Genomic DNA, 14,085 nt, shown 5'->3' on the forward strand with positions numbered 1-14,085 from the left:
TATTCAATACTGGCTCAAAATACAACACTGCCCCTTTAAGACCAAAAAGAAGTCTACTGCAGCTCTGATTGGTTATACTGAAGAGTACAGGCTGAGCCGTAATCAATAGAATCCTACTCCGATGCATTCTGCCTACAACAAAATCTCTTTCATAGTTTGTTTATGTTTTGGTATATTGCTTTGAAAGTGGCTAATATTGGCCTCTCGAGTGGCGCACCGTCTAAGGCGTCACTCAATTCAAATAAAAGTTTATTTGTCACGTGCGCCGAATACAACAGGTGTAGACCTGCTTACTTACAGGATCTAACCAATGGTGCGGGAAAAAATAAGGAAAAAATAGGTGTGTGTGTGTGTAAGAAAATAAATAAAACAACAGTAAAATGGCATTTGAAAATAAAAGTAGCGAGGCTATATACAGACAACTTTGCAAGTTGCAGGCTTATTGAGGTAGTATGTACATGTAGGTATCGTTAAAGTGACTATGCATATATGATGAACAGAGAGTAGCAGAAGCGTAAAAGAGGGGTTGGGGGGGCACACAACTAGAGACCCACGTTCGATCCCGGTCTGTATCACAACCAGCTGGGAGTCCAATAGGGCGGCGCACAATTGGCCCAGCGTCGTCCGGGTTAGGGGAGGGTTTGGCCAGGGGGGCTTTGCTTGGCTCATCCCGCTCTAGCGACTCCTTGTGGTGGGCTAGGTGCCTGCAGGCTGACCTCAGTTGTCAGGTGAACTGTGTTTCCTCTGACACGTTGGTGCGGCTGGCTTCCGGGTTAAGCTCGCAGGTGTATTTTGGCGGGTCACGTTTTGGAGGACGCATGACTTGACCTTGGCCTCCCGAGACCGTTGTGGAGTTGCAGCGATGAGACAAGATCAAAATTGGGGAGAAAAAAAAGAAAGTGGCTAAAATTGAGATGATTTGATCACCATTCCCACAGCAAAGGGAAACGTTGACTTGATAGTGTTAACTAACAGGGAAAACGCTAAAAAGTTGAGTAAAAGTTCAATCTCGTGCTCCTCTCCGTGGGTAGATTTTTGTTATGCGCGCTGCGCGGCAGTCTCGGGTCTACTGCGCCCGAGACTCTTAGAGGGAACATTGGTCATCTGTTCTGATAAAAATCATTATCATGTGGTTAATCAAAATTCTAAAAGTAACTTTTATTGCTAACTATGTAAAAATAGCCTACATATAAAGCTAACAAATAAAAACATTGAAGCTTGCATGTAGAAAATATCCTGATAATAATAAATATCCTATGAATCACATTGGCTACACACTGAATGCAAGGAACTTGAAACATTGTATCAACTATCAACTTGGTACGCGCTACGCAAACTTGCAAAGTTGTATAAAATATTCTGCGCCAGTGAGCTTTGGACAGACACAGCTGTAGATGATTTGCGAAAAGAGATTTGAAGTTATCAATTAGGCCTATTTTCCACCAGATAAGAGCAGGACATTTTTTTCCCCTTTCACACCGAGTGGTCAAACGAGTTTTTTTTTCCAATAGACTACGTTGAGGAACTATTGTCCTTCTCAATGGATGGAAAATCAGAATTTGTTTACTTGCTGTTTGAGGTGAAGAAAAAATAACTTTGAGAAGCTGTGGTGGTGGTGAGTTAAGACAATCAGAAATACTATCAGATCCCCAGATGGGCACATTTATATGCCTACATTTGCACGCTGGCAAGGTAGCCTAGACCCACTTTTATGGATAATCAGGTGCACGTGTGCTCTCACTCAACCAGAGCACTTAGAAATAAGATATAGGAATACTGGTGGTCCTTTGGCTAGACTGGCTGGTCCTCTGGCTAGACTGGCTGGTCCTCTGGCTAGACTGGCTGGTCCTCTGGCTAGAGTGGCTGGTCCTCTGGCTAGAGTGGCTGGTCCTCTGGCTAGAGTGGCTGGTCCTCTGGCTAGACTGGCTGGTCCTCTGGCTAGACTGGCTGGTCCTCTGGCTAGACTGGCTGGTCCTCTGGCTAGACTGGCTGGTCCTCTGGCTAGACTGGCTGGTCGGTCAGTCAGCTGTGGCCTGCTCAGTCTCTGCCAGGCAGCCAGTAGCTTGTCTAAGATCTCTGGAGTGTTTGAATATCTCCCATAGTCTCTTTCATCGCTACAAAACTAGATCAGATTCAATGTGCTCTGCTCTCCTCCACTCCCCCCACTCCACTCCCCTCCCCTTTCACTCTCAGCATAATTCAATATAGCACTTAGCGGTTTGAGGACAGCAACACTCACGATGCTCAATCACTCACACCCACTTTGTCTTACAGATTTATACACTCAAAAACATATGATCATGTAAAAAAAGATATACATACTCTCTCCCTCTCTCTTTTCCCCTCCCTCCCTCCCTACCTACCTCCCTCCCTACCTCCCTCCCTACCTCTCTCCCTCTCCCCCCTCCCTCTCTCCCTCCCCCTACCTCTCTCCCTACCTCTCTTTTCCCCTACCTCTCTCCCTCCTCTCTTTTCCCCTCCCTCTCTCCCTCCCTCCCTACCTCTCTCCCTCTCTCTCTTTTCCCCTCCCTCTCTCTCCCTCCCTACCTCTCTCCCTACCTCTCTCCTCTCTCCCTACCTCTCTCTCTTTTCTCCCCCCCTCCTCCCTCCCTCCCTACCTCTCTCCCTACCTCCTCCCTCCCTCCCTCCCTCTCCCTCCCTCTCTTTTCCCCTCCCTCTCTCCCTCCCTCCCTCCCTCTCCCCTACCTCTCCCCTCCCCCTCCTCTCCCTCTCTCCCTACCTCTCTCCCTCTCTCTACCTTCCCCTCTCCCTCTCTCCCCCTCCCTCCCTCCTACCTCTCTCCCTCTCTCCCTACCTCTCTCGCTCTCTCTTTTCCCTCCCTCCCTCCCTACCTCTCTCCCTCTCTCCCCTACCCCTCTCTCCCCTCCCTCCCTCCCTACCTCTCTCCCTCTCTCTTTTCCTCTCTCTTTTCCCCTCCCTCCCTCTCTCCTCTCCCTCTCTCCCTACCTCTCTCCCTCTCTCTTTTCCCCTCCCTCCCTCCCTACCTCTCTCCCTCTCTCCCTACCTCTCTCCCTCTCTCTTTTCCCTCTCCTCCCTCCCTACCTTCCCCTCTCCCTCCTCTCTCTTTTCCCCTCCCTCCCTCCCTACCTCTCTCCTCTCTCCCTACCTCTCTCCCTCTCTCTTTTCCTCTCCCTCTCTCTACCTTCCCCTCTCCCTCTCTTTTTCCCCTCCCTCCCTCCACCTCTCCCTCTCTCTCTCGATCACACAAACCCTAATCTTAGAACAAACTGGTCCTTGTGTGTTGTTGCGTGGCATTGGGAGGCCCCTCCCCTCTTTCACAGAGAGAGCTGCCTGTTTCTGGTTCTGGGGGCTTTGAATGAGTCTTATGTTCAGGATGGGAGACTGGACCGGGCTGGTTACAGGGTGGACACAACATATTCTAAAAGGAACCGCCAGAGAACCATGGGTTTGTATTCACAAAGAGTCTCAGTGTAGGAGTGCTGATATAGGATCAGTTTTGCCTTTGAATAAGATTATATGAACAGGTGGGACCTGTCCGTATAGAGCCCAGCACTCCTGCTCTGATATACTTTCTGAATATGGGCCTTAACCTAGCATGGGACTGGACTCCAGGCTCCACACTCCTTTATTTACACTGAAGTGGAGTGCTGTACGTTTGGTATTATCCAGTTATACAGTGGGTATCATAAACATTCACCTCGTTGGATCTTTCCACATTGTGTTGCGTTACAAAGTGGGATTGAAGCAGATTTAATTGTGATTGATTGTTTTGTCATTGATCTACACCAAATACTCCATCATGTCAAAGTGAAAAGAAAATTCTACATATTTTTTTTTTTACAAATGAATACATTTTTTTCATAACTAAAATATTGTTGTTGCAAAAGTATTCATCCCCTTTTTTCAGGGTGTGAATCACATAAGTCACATGGACCCACCAATATTAGTGGTTTACTTGAAGAAAGGACATACCTGCACTCACTGAAATATTCTTTAAGATTTCATGTATTTTGTCAGAACAAACGGACTGCAGCTTTTGTCAGCGTTTGGAGAACAATAGTCATCCACCCACATTTATAGATGAATAAAGAAAGACGCTGTACTGAAATGTGTTTGTTTTCAAAATGCTGACGAAGGACGGACGCCGAAATGTGTCCATTTGTTAAGACTGCTGGTGCTAAAAATATATATTAAAAGTATATTAAAAGAATATTTCAGTGAGTGCAGGTTTTTCCCTTTTCTTTGAGTATATGTCTTTTGAACCCAGTTACTACTACAAGAATTTGATCTGAGCACGCCAGTTTCTCTTTTTGAAATAAGGATTGACATGATTTTTGAATGACTTCCCCTTCCTCTGTTCCCCATACATACAACATCTAAGGTCCAAATCAGACATTGAATATCTCTTTAAGCACATGGTCAAGTTAATAATGAAGCTGTGGATGATGTATGAACCACCTAGACACATGGAAGATGCAGTCGTCCTGAACTGAGCTGCATCATGTATGCAACAAGGCACTAAAGTAATACCTTTAAAAAACATGACAAAGGAAAACACGTTTGGCCTTAATGCAAAGCCTTATGTTTGGGGCAAATGCAACACAACACATCACTGAGTAACTGTCTCCTTATTTTCAAACATGGTGTTGGCTGCATCATGGTATTGGTATGCTTGACATCGGCAAAGACTGGGTCATTTTTCCAGGATAAAAACAAACGCAATGGAGCTAAGCACAGGCAAAATCCTAGAGGAAAACCTTGTTCAGTCTGCTTTCCACCAGTAACTGGAGGATGAATTCACCTTTCAGCAGGACAATAACCTAAAACACAAGGCCAAATATACACTGGAGTTGTTTACCAAGAAGACAGTGAATGTTCCTGAGTGGCCAAGTTACAGTTTTGATTTAAGCCTGCTTGAAGATTGATGGTAAGACTTGAAAGTTGCTGTCTAGCCATGATCCCCAACACCTTGACATCTTGAAATGAATAATGGGAAAATATTGCACAATCCAGGTGTGCAAAGCTCTTAAGCCCTTGTTCACACTGCAGGCCTTAATACATTAAACTAATTAGCTATTAGCTATTTAGCTATTTGCTAGGTAGCTATTTAGCTATTAGCTAGGTAGCTATTTAGCTATTAGTGAGGTAGCTATTTAGCTATTAGCTAGGTACCTAGTTAGCTATTAGTGAGGTAGCTATTTAGCTATTAGCTAGGTACCTATTTAGCTTTCTAGCACATTCACTCATTTGTTTGTAAAAAAAAAAAAAAAAAGAACAAGCACGTGTTCTTGTCAAACTGTCAACAGAGTAGCTAGCAAGCAACAAGTTATGCCAAGTAACAGTCTAAAACCACTTGAGGGTAAGTATATCCGATTTCACAGTTTAGACACAAGTCACATGGCCAGGAATCAAATTTGTATCGGACTTCAAACCAGCTACGAAGGTGGTTTGAAATGTGGCTTGAAATATTTTATTCCATGTGCTTTTTGGCTGTTCAGGCTGCAGGAAAAATAGCAGATTCGATATGCAAATAAAATTGGACTTGAGTCACATCAAACTGCCAATGTGAACAAGGCTTTAGAGACTTGCCTAATAAGACTCACAGCTGTAATCACTGCCAAAGGTGTTTCTAACATGTATTGACTCAGGGGGTGAATACTTATCTAATCAAGATATTAGTTTTTCCTTTTTCATTCATCTTTAAAAATGGTAGAATTTTTCTTCCACTTTGACATTACAGAGTATTTTGTGTAGATCGTTGACCAAAAATTATAATTACATCCATTTTAATCCAACTTTGTAACACAATAAAATGTGAAGAAATCCAAGTGGGTGAATACTTATAATAGTCTATGGGACAGGACCATATAACTGTAATGTCTAAAATACCCAATTTATCCCTTAACCCTTGTGGCTCGATCCGACCCAGCCTGGTCTCTGCCTGCTATATTACGAGTGTTCCTTTAGTACCCGCTCAGTCGTGTCAGTCATGGCATTATTAAGGAAGTCCTGGTATTGGCTGCTGTGAGATCAGATAACATATCCTGTCCACTACCCCCCCAGTCCCCGTCAGTGCTTCTGAGATGCTGTTGCATGCTGGTTAATCGTCCCCACTATAATCTATCTATCTAATCTATCTATCTCTATCTATCTATCTATCGACTCTCACTGGTGTGTGGCGCTCAGCCTCATGTTGCTGCTTTGGGATTTCTATATGGGTTCAAGACTGTGAGAAACACACACTCAAGAACACACACTCAAGTACACAATAATATCCTTTCCATATTACAGTACCTATAAACAAAGACACAAAGAAACCAGCCAACCAACCACAGCCCTGCATTGTTCACCACCATTGACATGTTGGTCTTCCTTCCTCCTCCTCTCACACATTGCCCCTCTCTCTGTGTTCTACTGTATAGCTCTGCACACAGGGTCTGTCTAGGGCCTAGACCATAGAAATTAAATGAATAGATCAATGCTGCTTTGACGATAGCATTTAAAAAAATGGATAACCTGGTATTCTATTGATTCTAGTTCTGTGGCCTAGACTCTGGGTATAGTAGCTAGTAGATCAGAACAGAAGTGTTTGTTTTACTTTTGCCCTGCCTGCCGTGGACTCATGTGGAGTATTCTCTGTTTTCATGTCTCCCCTCAAGGTTTCTCCCCCAACAGAATGCTTCTGTTGCCTGTTATGAAAATGCCCGCCTACCCCGTCCCCCACTACTCCTTCTTTTAGAACAGGGACCCCAAAACACCCCACTAGAAGGGAATCTGAGTCTTTTTATTTGTCCTACATATGGAGAGAGAAGTGAACAAAAGGACTTGAGCAGAATATGATTTGTAAAAGAAGTGTATTTTGATGATAAAGATTTAAAAAATAATAAAAAATAAAACTTGAAGGATTTGTACGGTGAATTGTTACCTCATTCTTTTGAATCTAAATTATATCATACTTTTTTGTTATTTGTTGTTTCTGTTCTTAAGTAGGAAAGATTTAGGCCTTACAATTTGGCACAGAACACATTCTCTGTAAACCTGAGCTGTGTGAAGGATGCATAGGAATTATAATGGAACTATTGTGGACAAATAAAACCTTTTTATATATCCTACAACAATCTAAGCACTGCCTGTTGTCTAACCGAAACAAGGGACAGTAATAGTATATACAGCCTTATGGGCTACACTATTGTAGCACTCTATTTGGCTAGAGAAACTATTTGAAGCTATTTCCTGGTTGGAACAGGAAGTTACATAGGAAGTTGCATGGACTTGACAAGAAACAGGAAATGCTGCTGTTATGAATAGGAGGTAGAGTGTAGGTGAATATGGTGGTGGCATGGGAGCAGAGTTTTTAGCAGTGTAGTGATTCAGTACCAGAGATCAACATAATTCTAATAATTTGTACACTGTAAATTGACCACAAAATAAATTGTATTTGAAAATGGATATTCTAATAGATCGAAGCTCAGACCCACTGCTTTCATTTCATTACATTTCAATTCAGTTTATTCAGGGAGAATTCCGATTAGAATTTCAGTTTAAATCCTGAATTGACTGAATGAAATGGAATTAACCTGGTCATGGATATCTTGATGAAATCATCACCTGTCCTGTTCTGTCCTGTCATAATCCTGAGTCTGACCCCTCATAACCCTGAGTTTGACCCCTCATAACCCTCACAACCCTGAGTCTCCCCTGAAACCCTCTGACCCCTAAGCCTGAGTCTGACCCCTCATAAGCCTGAGTCTGACCCCTCGTAAGCCCTGAGTCTGACCCCCCTCGTAAACCCTGCCCTGAGTCTGACCCCTCGTAAACCCTGAGTCTGACCCCTCGTAAACCCTGCCCTGAGTCTGACCCCTCCCCTGAGTCTGACCCCTCGCCCTGAGTCCCTGACTGACCCCTCGTAAACCCTGAGTCTGACCCCTCGTAAACCCTGAGTCTGACCCCTCCCCTGAGTCTGACCCCTCGTAAACCCTGAGTCTGACCCCTCGTAAACCCTGAGTCTGACCCCTCGTAAACCCTGAGTCTGACCCCTCGTAAACCCTGAGTCTGACCCCTCGTAAACCCTGAGTCTGACCCCTCGTAAACCCTGAGTCTGACCCCTCGATAACCCTCATAACCCTGAGTCTGACCCCTCATAACCCTCACAACCCACTCGCCACTCTCTCATTGCACATTGGGTTCCCGAACCCATTCCGTGAACACCATTCACAGTTCACACAGCAATCTGATATGGCTGCTTAGTTGGCTGGTTCCCCTGAGTCCTATCGAATACACCTACAGCACAGCACAGCACAGCACTGGACACATGGAAATATGGAACCACAGCTACACACTGGAGAATGGAAAGCAGCAACAAGGGACCCTATCCAACCAATGGAGACTGCTATGTAATTTGTCCTGGGCCCGGTTTCCCGATAGCGATATAATTTAGGCTTACGAGTGTTTAACGATGCATCTTTCCTACAACGGACGAAGATGTAACATTTCCCTAAACACCAAGCAGAGAGAACAGTCGCTAGGTGCGTCGTTGGAGCATGTCGATACTGATAGGATTGAAAGAAAGGGAGTGCTGCTCTCGGATCAGCTTTCTCCATGAAAACCTCTCCTAAACATTAAAGTTATTTCACAATAATGACAACGGATCAGCTCCTAGAGAGATTTTACCGCCTACGGCTGCAAATATATAGCCGGCTTATTCTAATGCTTAACCAATTAAATGCACTAAATCACAGATTTGGCAAATCATTGTGCACATGTTACGCTACACATCATGGAATATATTGAGACTAATTACAGACAATAGCCTACAAGTAGTGAAATAGAACTCAGCTGATTGAACATGAAATGTGTTTCAATATGATTGAAACAGGTCTATAGTTTACTGTTTACAATTTAATGCAGTCATCTGGTTTTTCATTTGAACCATCTTCTTATATGTCACTTTTTGTATCAGTTGCAAAGACATTGGCAACATTGTATTTGTAGTCGACTTTGGTCACAGAGAGACGGATAAACCATGTGATTCTATGTTTAGAGGCGATCTTCTGTGTATAAAGTGACGCGGGAGGGCAAAAACGTATCTAACTACGCACTTAGCTGAGGCAGGCGTTAGAGTACAAGTGTTTTTAAGTGCAACATTAATAACGATGGTTTTGGGAAACGGCTCTGAGATTTAACAATGCTCCTACGAAGGTTCTGATGCTGAACTTCACCTTCAGATGGTTTTGGGAAACCGGGCCCTGCTTCATCTCTGTGGTTGTTTTACTTTTTCATTTGTTTTATTGGTGAGTGCATCCGTGTGACTCAGCTGTCCAGTCAGTCCTCTCCCCGGGGGCCAGCTACCGGAGTTTAGCCAGTTCAGTCACAACGCTGCTCCCTACCTGGCCCGATGGCTCACTACACAACAACATGCATACTGTTCTGTATACAACACAGTGAAGTCCAACTTGGAATTCATTCAGCATCCATCTATATTTTTACCCAAATATAGATTTTCTGTTAAACCCTAAAAGTGATCTTATATTGACTCCTAAAATATATCTAATATGAGGATATTTGGGTCAATCTGAGAAGGTTATGTGTCCGTGCTGGCCCGTGGCTGAGAGGATGTGGTCCCCATCACCATTGAGAGAAAAGCCCCTTGGGTTATGGTCCATTTAGGACTGCCATCTCCATGGTTATCACTATGAGGCACAGCCATAGACCAGAGGTCCCAGTGTCCTCTCCAATGGTTGGTTGAAACCAAGCTCAGTGACAGCCAGGGGAAGCCCATTCTGTCTGATCCCAACCCCCCTACCATGGGCTCCCTCTCGCTTCATCTCCCATGGGCTCCCCATCTCTCTTTCTCTCTCTCTCTTCCTCATTTCCTCTCTCTCCTCTCTCATTGGCTCCCCCTCTCTCCCTCTCCCATGGGCTCTCCCTTTCTCCCTTTCCCAGGGGCTCTCTCCTTCTCTCTCTCCTCCTCTCTTCCTTTCCCATGGGCTTCCCCTCTCCCCCTTTCCCATTGTCTCTCTCTCTCCTTCTCTCTCCCTTTCCCATGGGCTCTCCATCTCTCTCTCCCTATCCCTCTCCCATGGGCTCTCCATCTCTCTCTCCCCATCCGCCTCCCTCTCTCCATCTCCCATGGGCTCTCCATCTCTCGCTCCCTATCCGCCTCCCTCTCCCTCTCCCATGGGCTCTCCATATCTCTCTCCCTATCTGCCTCCCTCTCCCATGGGCTCTCCATCTCTCTCTCCCTATCTGCCTCCCTCTCCCATGGGCTCTCCATCTCTCTCTTTCCCTATCTGCCTCCCTCTCCCATGGGCTCTCCATCTCCCTCTCCCATGGGCTCTCCATCTCTCTCTCCCTATCTTCCTCCCTCTCTCCCTCCCCACGGGCTCTCCATCTCTCTCCCCTATCCGCCTCCCTCTCCCATGGGCTCTCCATCTCTCTCTCCCTATCTTCCCCCTCTCTCCCATGGGCTCTCCATCTCTCTCTCCCTATCCGCCTCCCTCTCCCATGGGCTCTCCATCTCTCTCTCCCTATCTTCCTCCCTCTCTCCCATGGGCTCTCCATCTCTCTCCCTATCCACCTCCCTCTCCCATGGGCTCTCCATCTCTCTCCCTATCCACCTCCCTCTCCCATGGGCTCTCCATCTCTCTCTCCCTATCCGCCTCCCTCTCCCATGGGCTCTCCATCTCTCTCCCTATCTTCCTCCCTCTCTCCCATGGGCTCTCCATCTCTCTCTCCCTATCCGCCTCCCTCTCCCATGGGCTCTCATCTCTCTCTCCCTATCCGCCTCCCTCTCCCATGGGCTCTCCATCTCTCTCCCTATCCGCCTCGCTCTCCCATGGGCTCTCCATCTCTCTCTCCCTATCTTCCTCCCTCTCTCCCTCTCCCATGGGCTCTCCATCTCTCTCTCCCTCTCCCATGGGCTCTCCATCTCTCTCTCCCTCTCCCATGGGCTCTCCATCTCTCTCTCCCTATCTTCCTCCCTCTCTCCCTCTCCCATGAGCTCTCTATCTCTCTCTCCCTATCTGCCTCCCTCTCCCATGGGCTCTCCATCTCTCTCTCCCTAGCTTCCTCCCTCTCTCTCTCCCTATCTCCCTCTCCCATGGGCTCTCCATCTCTCTCTCCCTATCTTCCTCCCTCTCTCCCTCTCCCATGGGCTCTCCATATCTCTCTCCCTATCCGCTTCCCTCTCCCTCTCCCATGGGCTCTCCATCTCTCTCTCCCTATCTTCCTCCCTCTCTCCCATGGGCTCTCCATCTCTCTCTCCCTATCTTCCTCCATCTCTCCCATGGGCTCTCCATCTCTCTCTCCCTATCTTCCTCCATCTCTCCCATGGCCTCTCCATCTCTCTCTCTCCCTCTCCCATGGGCTCTCCATCTCTCTCTCCCTCTCCCATGGGCTCTCCATCTCTCTCTCCCTCTCCCATGGGCTCTCCATCTCTCTCTCCCTCCCATCCCATGGGCTCTCCATCTCTCTCTCCTCTCCCATGGGCTCTCCATCTCTCTCTCCCTAACTTCCTCCCTCTCTCCCTCTCCCATGGGCTCTCCATATCTCTCTCCCTATCCATCTCCCTCTCCCTCTCCCATGGGCTCTCCATCTCTCTCTCCCTATCTTCCTCCCTCTCTCCCTCTCCCATGGGCTCTCCATCTCTCTCTCCCTATCTTCCTCCCTCTCCCATGGGCTCTCCATCTCTCTCTCCCTATCTTCCTCCCTCTCTCCCTCTCCCATGGGCTCTCCATCTCTCTCTCCCTATCTTCCTCCCTCTCTCCCTCTCCCATGGGCTCTCCATCTCTCTCTCACTATCTGCCTCCCTCTCCCATGGGCTCTCCATCTCTCTCTCCCTATCTTCCTCCCTCTCTCCCTCTCCCATGGGCTCTCCATCTCTCTCTCCTATCTTCCTCCCTCTCTCCCTCTCCCATGGGCTCTCCATCTCTCTCTCCCTATCTGCCTCCCTCTCCCATGGGCTCTCCATCTCTCTCTCCCTATCTTCCTCCCTCTCTCCCTCTCCCATGGGCTCGCCATATCTCTCTCCCTATCCGCCTCCCTCTCCCTCTCCCATGGGCTCTCCATCTCTCTCTCCCTATCTTCCTCCATCTCTCCCATGGGCTCTCCATCTCTCTCTCCCTATCCGCCTCCCTCTCCCATGGGCTCTCCATCTCTCTCCCCCTATCTTCCTCCCTCTCCCATCCATCTCTCCCCTCTCCCATGGGCTCTCCATCTCTCTCTCCCTCTCCCATGGGCTCTCCATCTCTCTCTCCCTCTCCCATGGGCTCTCCATTTCTCTCTCCCTCTCCCATGGGCTCTCCATTTCTCTCCCTCCCTGGGCTCCCATGGGCTCTCCCTCTCCCATGGGCTCTCCATCTCTCTCTCTCCCATGGGCTCTCCATCATCTCCCTCTCCCATGGGCTCTCCATCTCTCCCATGGGCTCCATCCATCTTCTCCCTCTCCCTCTCCCATGGGCTCTCCATCTCTCTCTCCCTCTCCCATGGGCTCTCCATCTCTCTCTCCCTATCTTCCTCCCTCTCTCCCTCTCCCATGGGCTCTCCATCTCTCTCTCCCTCTCCCATGGGCTCTCTATCTCTCTCTCCCTATCTGCCTCCCTCTCCCATGGGCTCTCCATCTCTCTCTCCCTAGCTTCCTCCCTCTCTCTCTCCCTATCTCCCTCTCCCATGGGCTCTCCATCTCTCTCTCCCTAGCTTCCTCCCTCTCTCCCTCTCCCATGGGCTCTCTCTCTCTTGTCGTGATGGCAGCCATCCTACTATACTCTCTCCAAAATCACAATATTGGATTTGATTTGTCAGAGTTATGTACTAATCACATTGTCTTAAAGAAATCACATTAAAGCAGCTACATGTCTTATCACATCTCTCTGCTTTAATATTTTAAATGAATGAGTTTGTTTGTTTTTAAATGTCCAATAGTTTTCCGTTTTAATTTTAGTTGGATTGATTTTGTCAGAAAGTGGTAACCGTTGCAACTTAAGTTGTTGATGTCTTTTTTAACCTGACACCGCCCCAGTGCAATGAAAACCCCACATACAGCCAGACAGAGCAGAGATAACAACCTATGTTGAGAGTAAGATATGCTGCCTCCTACAGGGCCACCACAGTAATTACACAATCTGTCTCTGCTCTTCTCCTCACTGTAGGTGGTCTTTTCATTGACAATCCCTTTTACCAGGCTCGGACCATCGCACCATTTATTATTCAGTTGGGTCCTCAAGATCTCTTCTCTGACTTCTAGAACCATCAGGTTGTGTTGCTTCTAAACTATCTGACAACAGTGCTGCTCCAGGCTTGCCCTTTGACCCAGCAGGCTGTCTGTCTGTCTCCCACCATCATTTACAGAGCCAGCGAGTGGTCAAACTGAACTCCTCTCACTCTGTTCTGTCTCCTCACGACCCAAATCAATAGAAACAAACCTAAAAAAAGCAATATTTGATTGGACTTTTTTAAAATCTCAGCTGCGTCAAGCTGAGGACCTTGATCTTTGGGTCTTTTTCTTATATAGCAATACGACACCTGAACTGTTTTGGCTTCAAGCTTACTTGAGATGATGTGAATGTTCCATTGAGTCTTACACAAGCACAGCGTTGCAATATATCACTTCAATTGTATATTCACTGAGTGTATGTGTGCCTATACCATGGAATATATGCATTTATATGTCTGGTATAAGTTTCTATAAATATGTATTACATGTGTTGATATAATTTATGATGTACATATGTAAATATATGATATACTTATTGTTGGTATAAATTATTTTAGAAAGTGATATGTAATCACAATCCCACAATATAGAGACCTTCTTCCAGGTTGATGCACACTGAGAAATGGACTTTACTCTAGTACTGGACATGCAATATAAACCTGTTTCTTAATTCACCTGTGCTTATAGTATAGCTTAGTGATTTTTCCTTCCTTTCACCTCGATGTCTTCTCGTCTGAGCCTTTCGCTAGCACGGCCTGGTCAGACGAGAGGCGCTCGCTCACTCAACCTTGTAAACCGACCGCCCTCTCTACCACACGTACACACGGCACATACACACACACTTCCTGTGTGACACTACAAACACACAACCTCCTGTTTACTTCCTGTCAGAA

At 46.8% G+C, this 14,085-nt stretch overlaps 1 protein-coding gene across 10 annotated transcripts in view; it reads left to right on the forward strand.

Annotated features, from left to right (window-relative positions):
• strbp (spermatid perinuclear RNA binding protein) overlaps nt 1-13,639 on the forward strand; it is a 179,900-nt gene extending 166,261 nt beyond the window's left edge. For 5 of the 10 annotated variants that reach the window (XM_042326550.1, XM_042326548.1, XM_042326556.1 and 2 more), the window contains one exon: nt 13,128-13,636. In XM_042326550.1, the coding sequence (XP_042182484.1) occupies nt 13,128-13,222 (95 nt within the window). In that variant the 3' untranslated portion in view covers nt 13,223-13,636. Of the gene's footprint in view, nt 1-6,641; nt 6,901-13,127 lie in introns of those variants that run through there. The other 5 variants (XM_042326553.1, XM_042326557.1, XM_042326555.1 and 2 more) reach the window with 3 other exon arrangements.
• Nucleotides 13,640-14,085: the final 446 nt, after the last annotated feature.

The sequence above is a fragment of the Oncorhynchus tshawytscha genome, linkage group LG09 (genome assembly GCF_018296145.1).
Source record: "Oncorhynchus tshawytscha isolate Ot180627B linkage group LG09, Otsh_v2.0, whole genome shotgun sequence".
NCBI classification, from domain to species: Eukaryota; Metazoa; Chordata; class Actinopteri; order Salmoniformes; family Salmonidae; genus Oncorhynchus; species Oncorhynchus tshawytscha.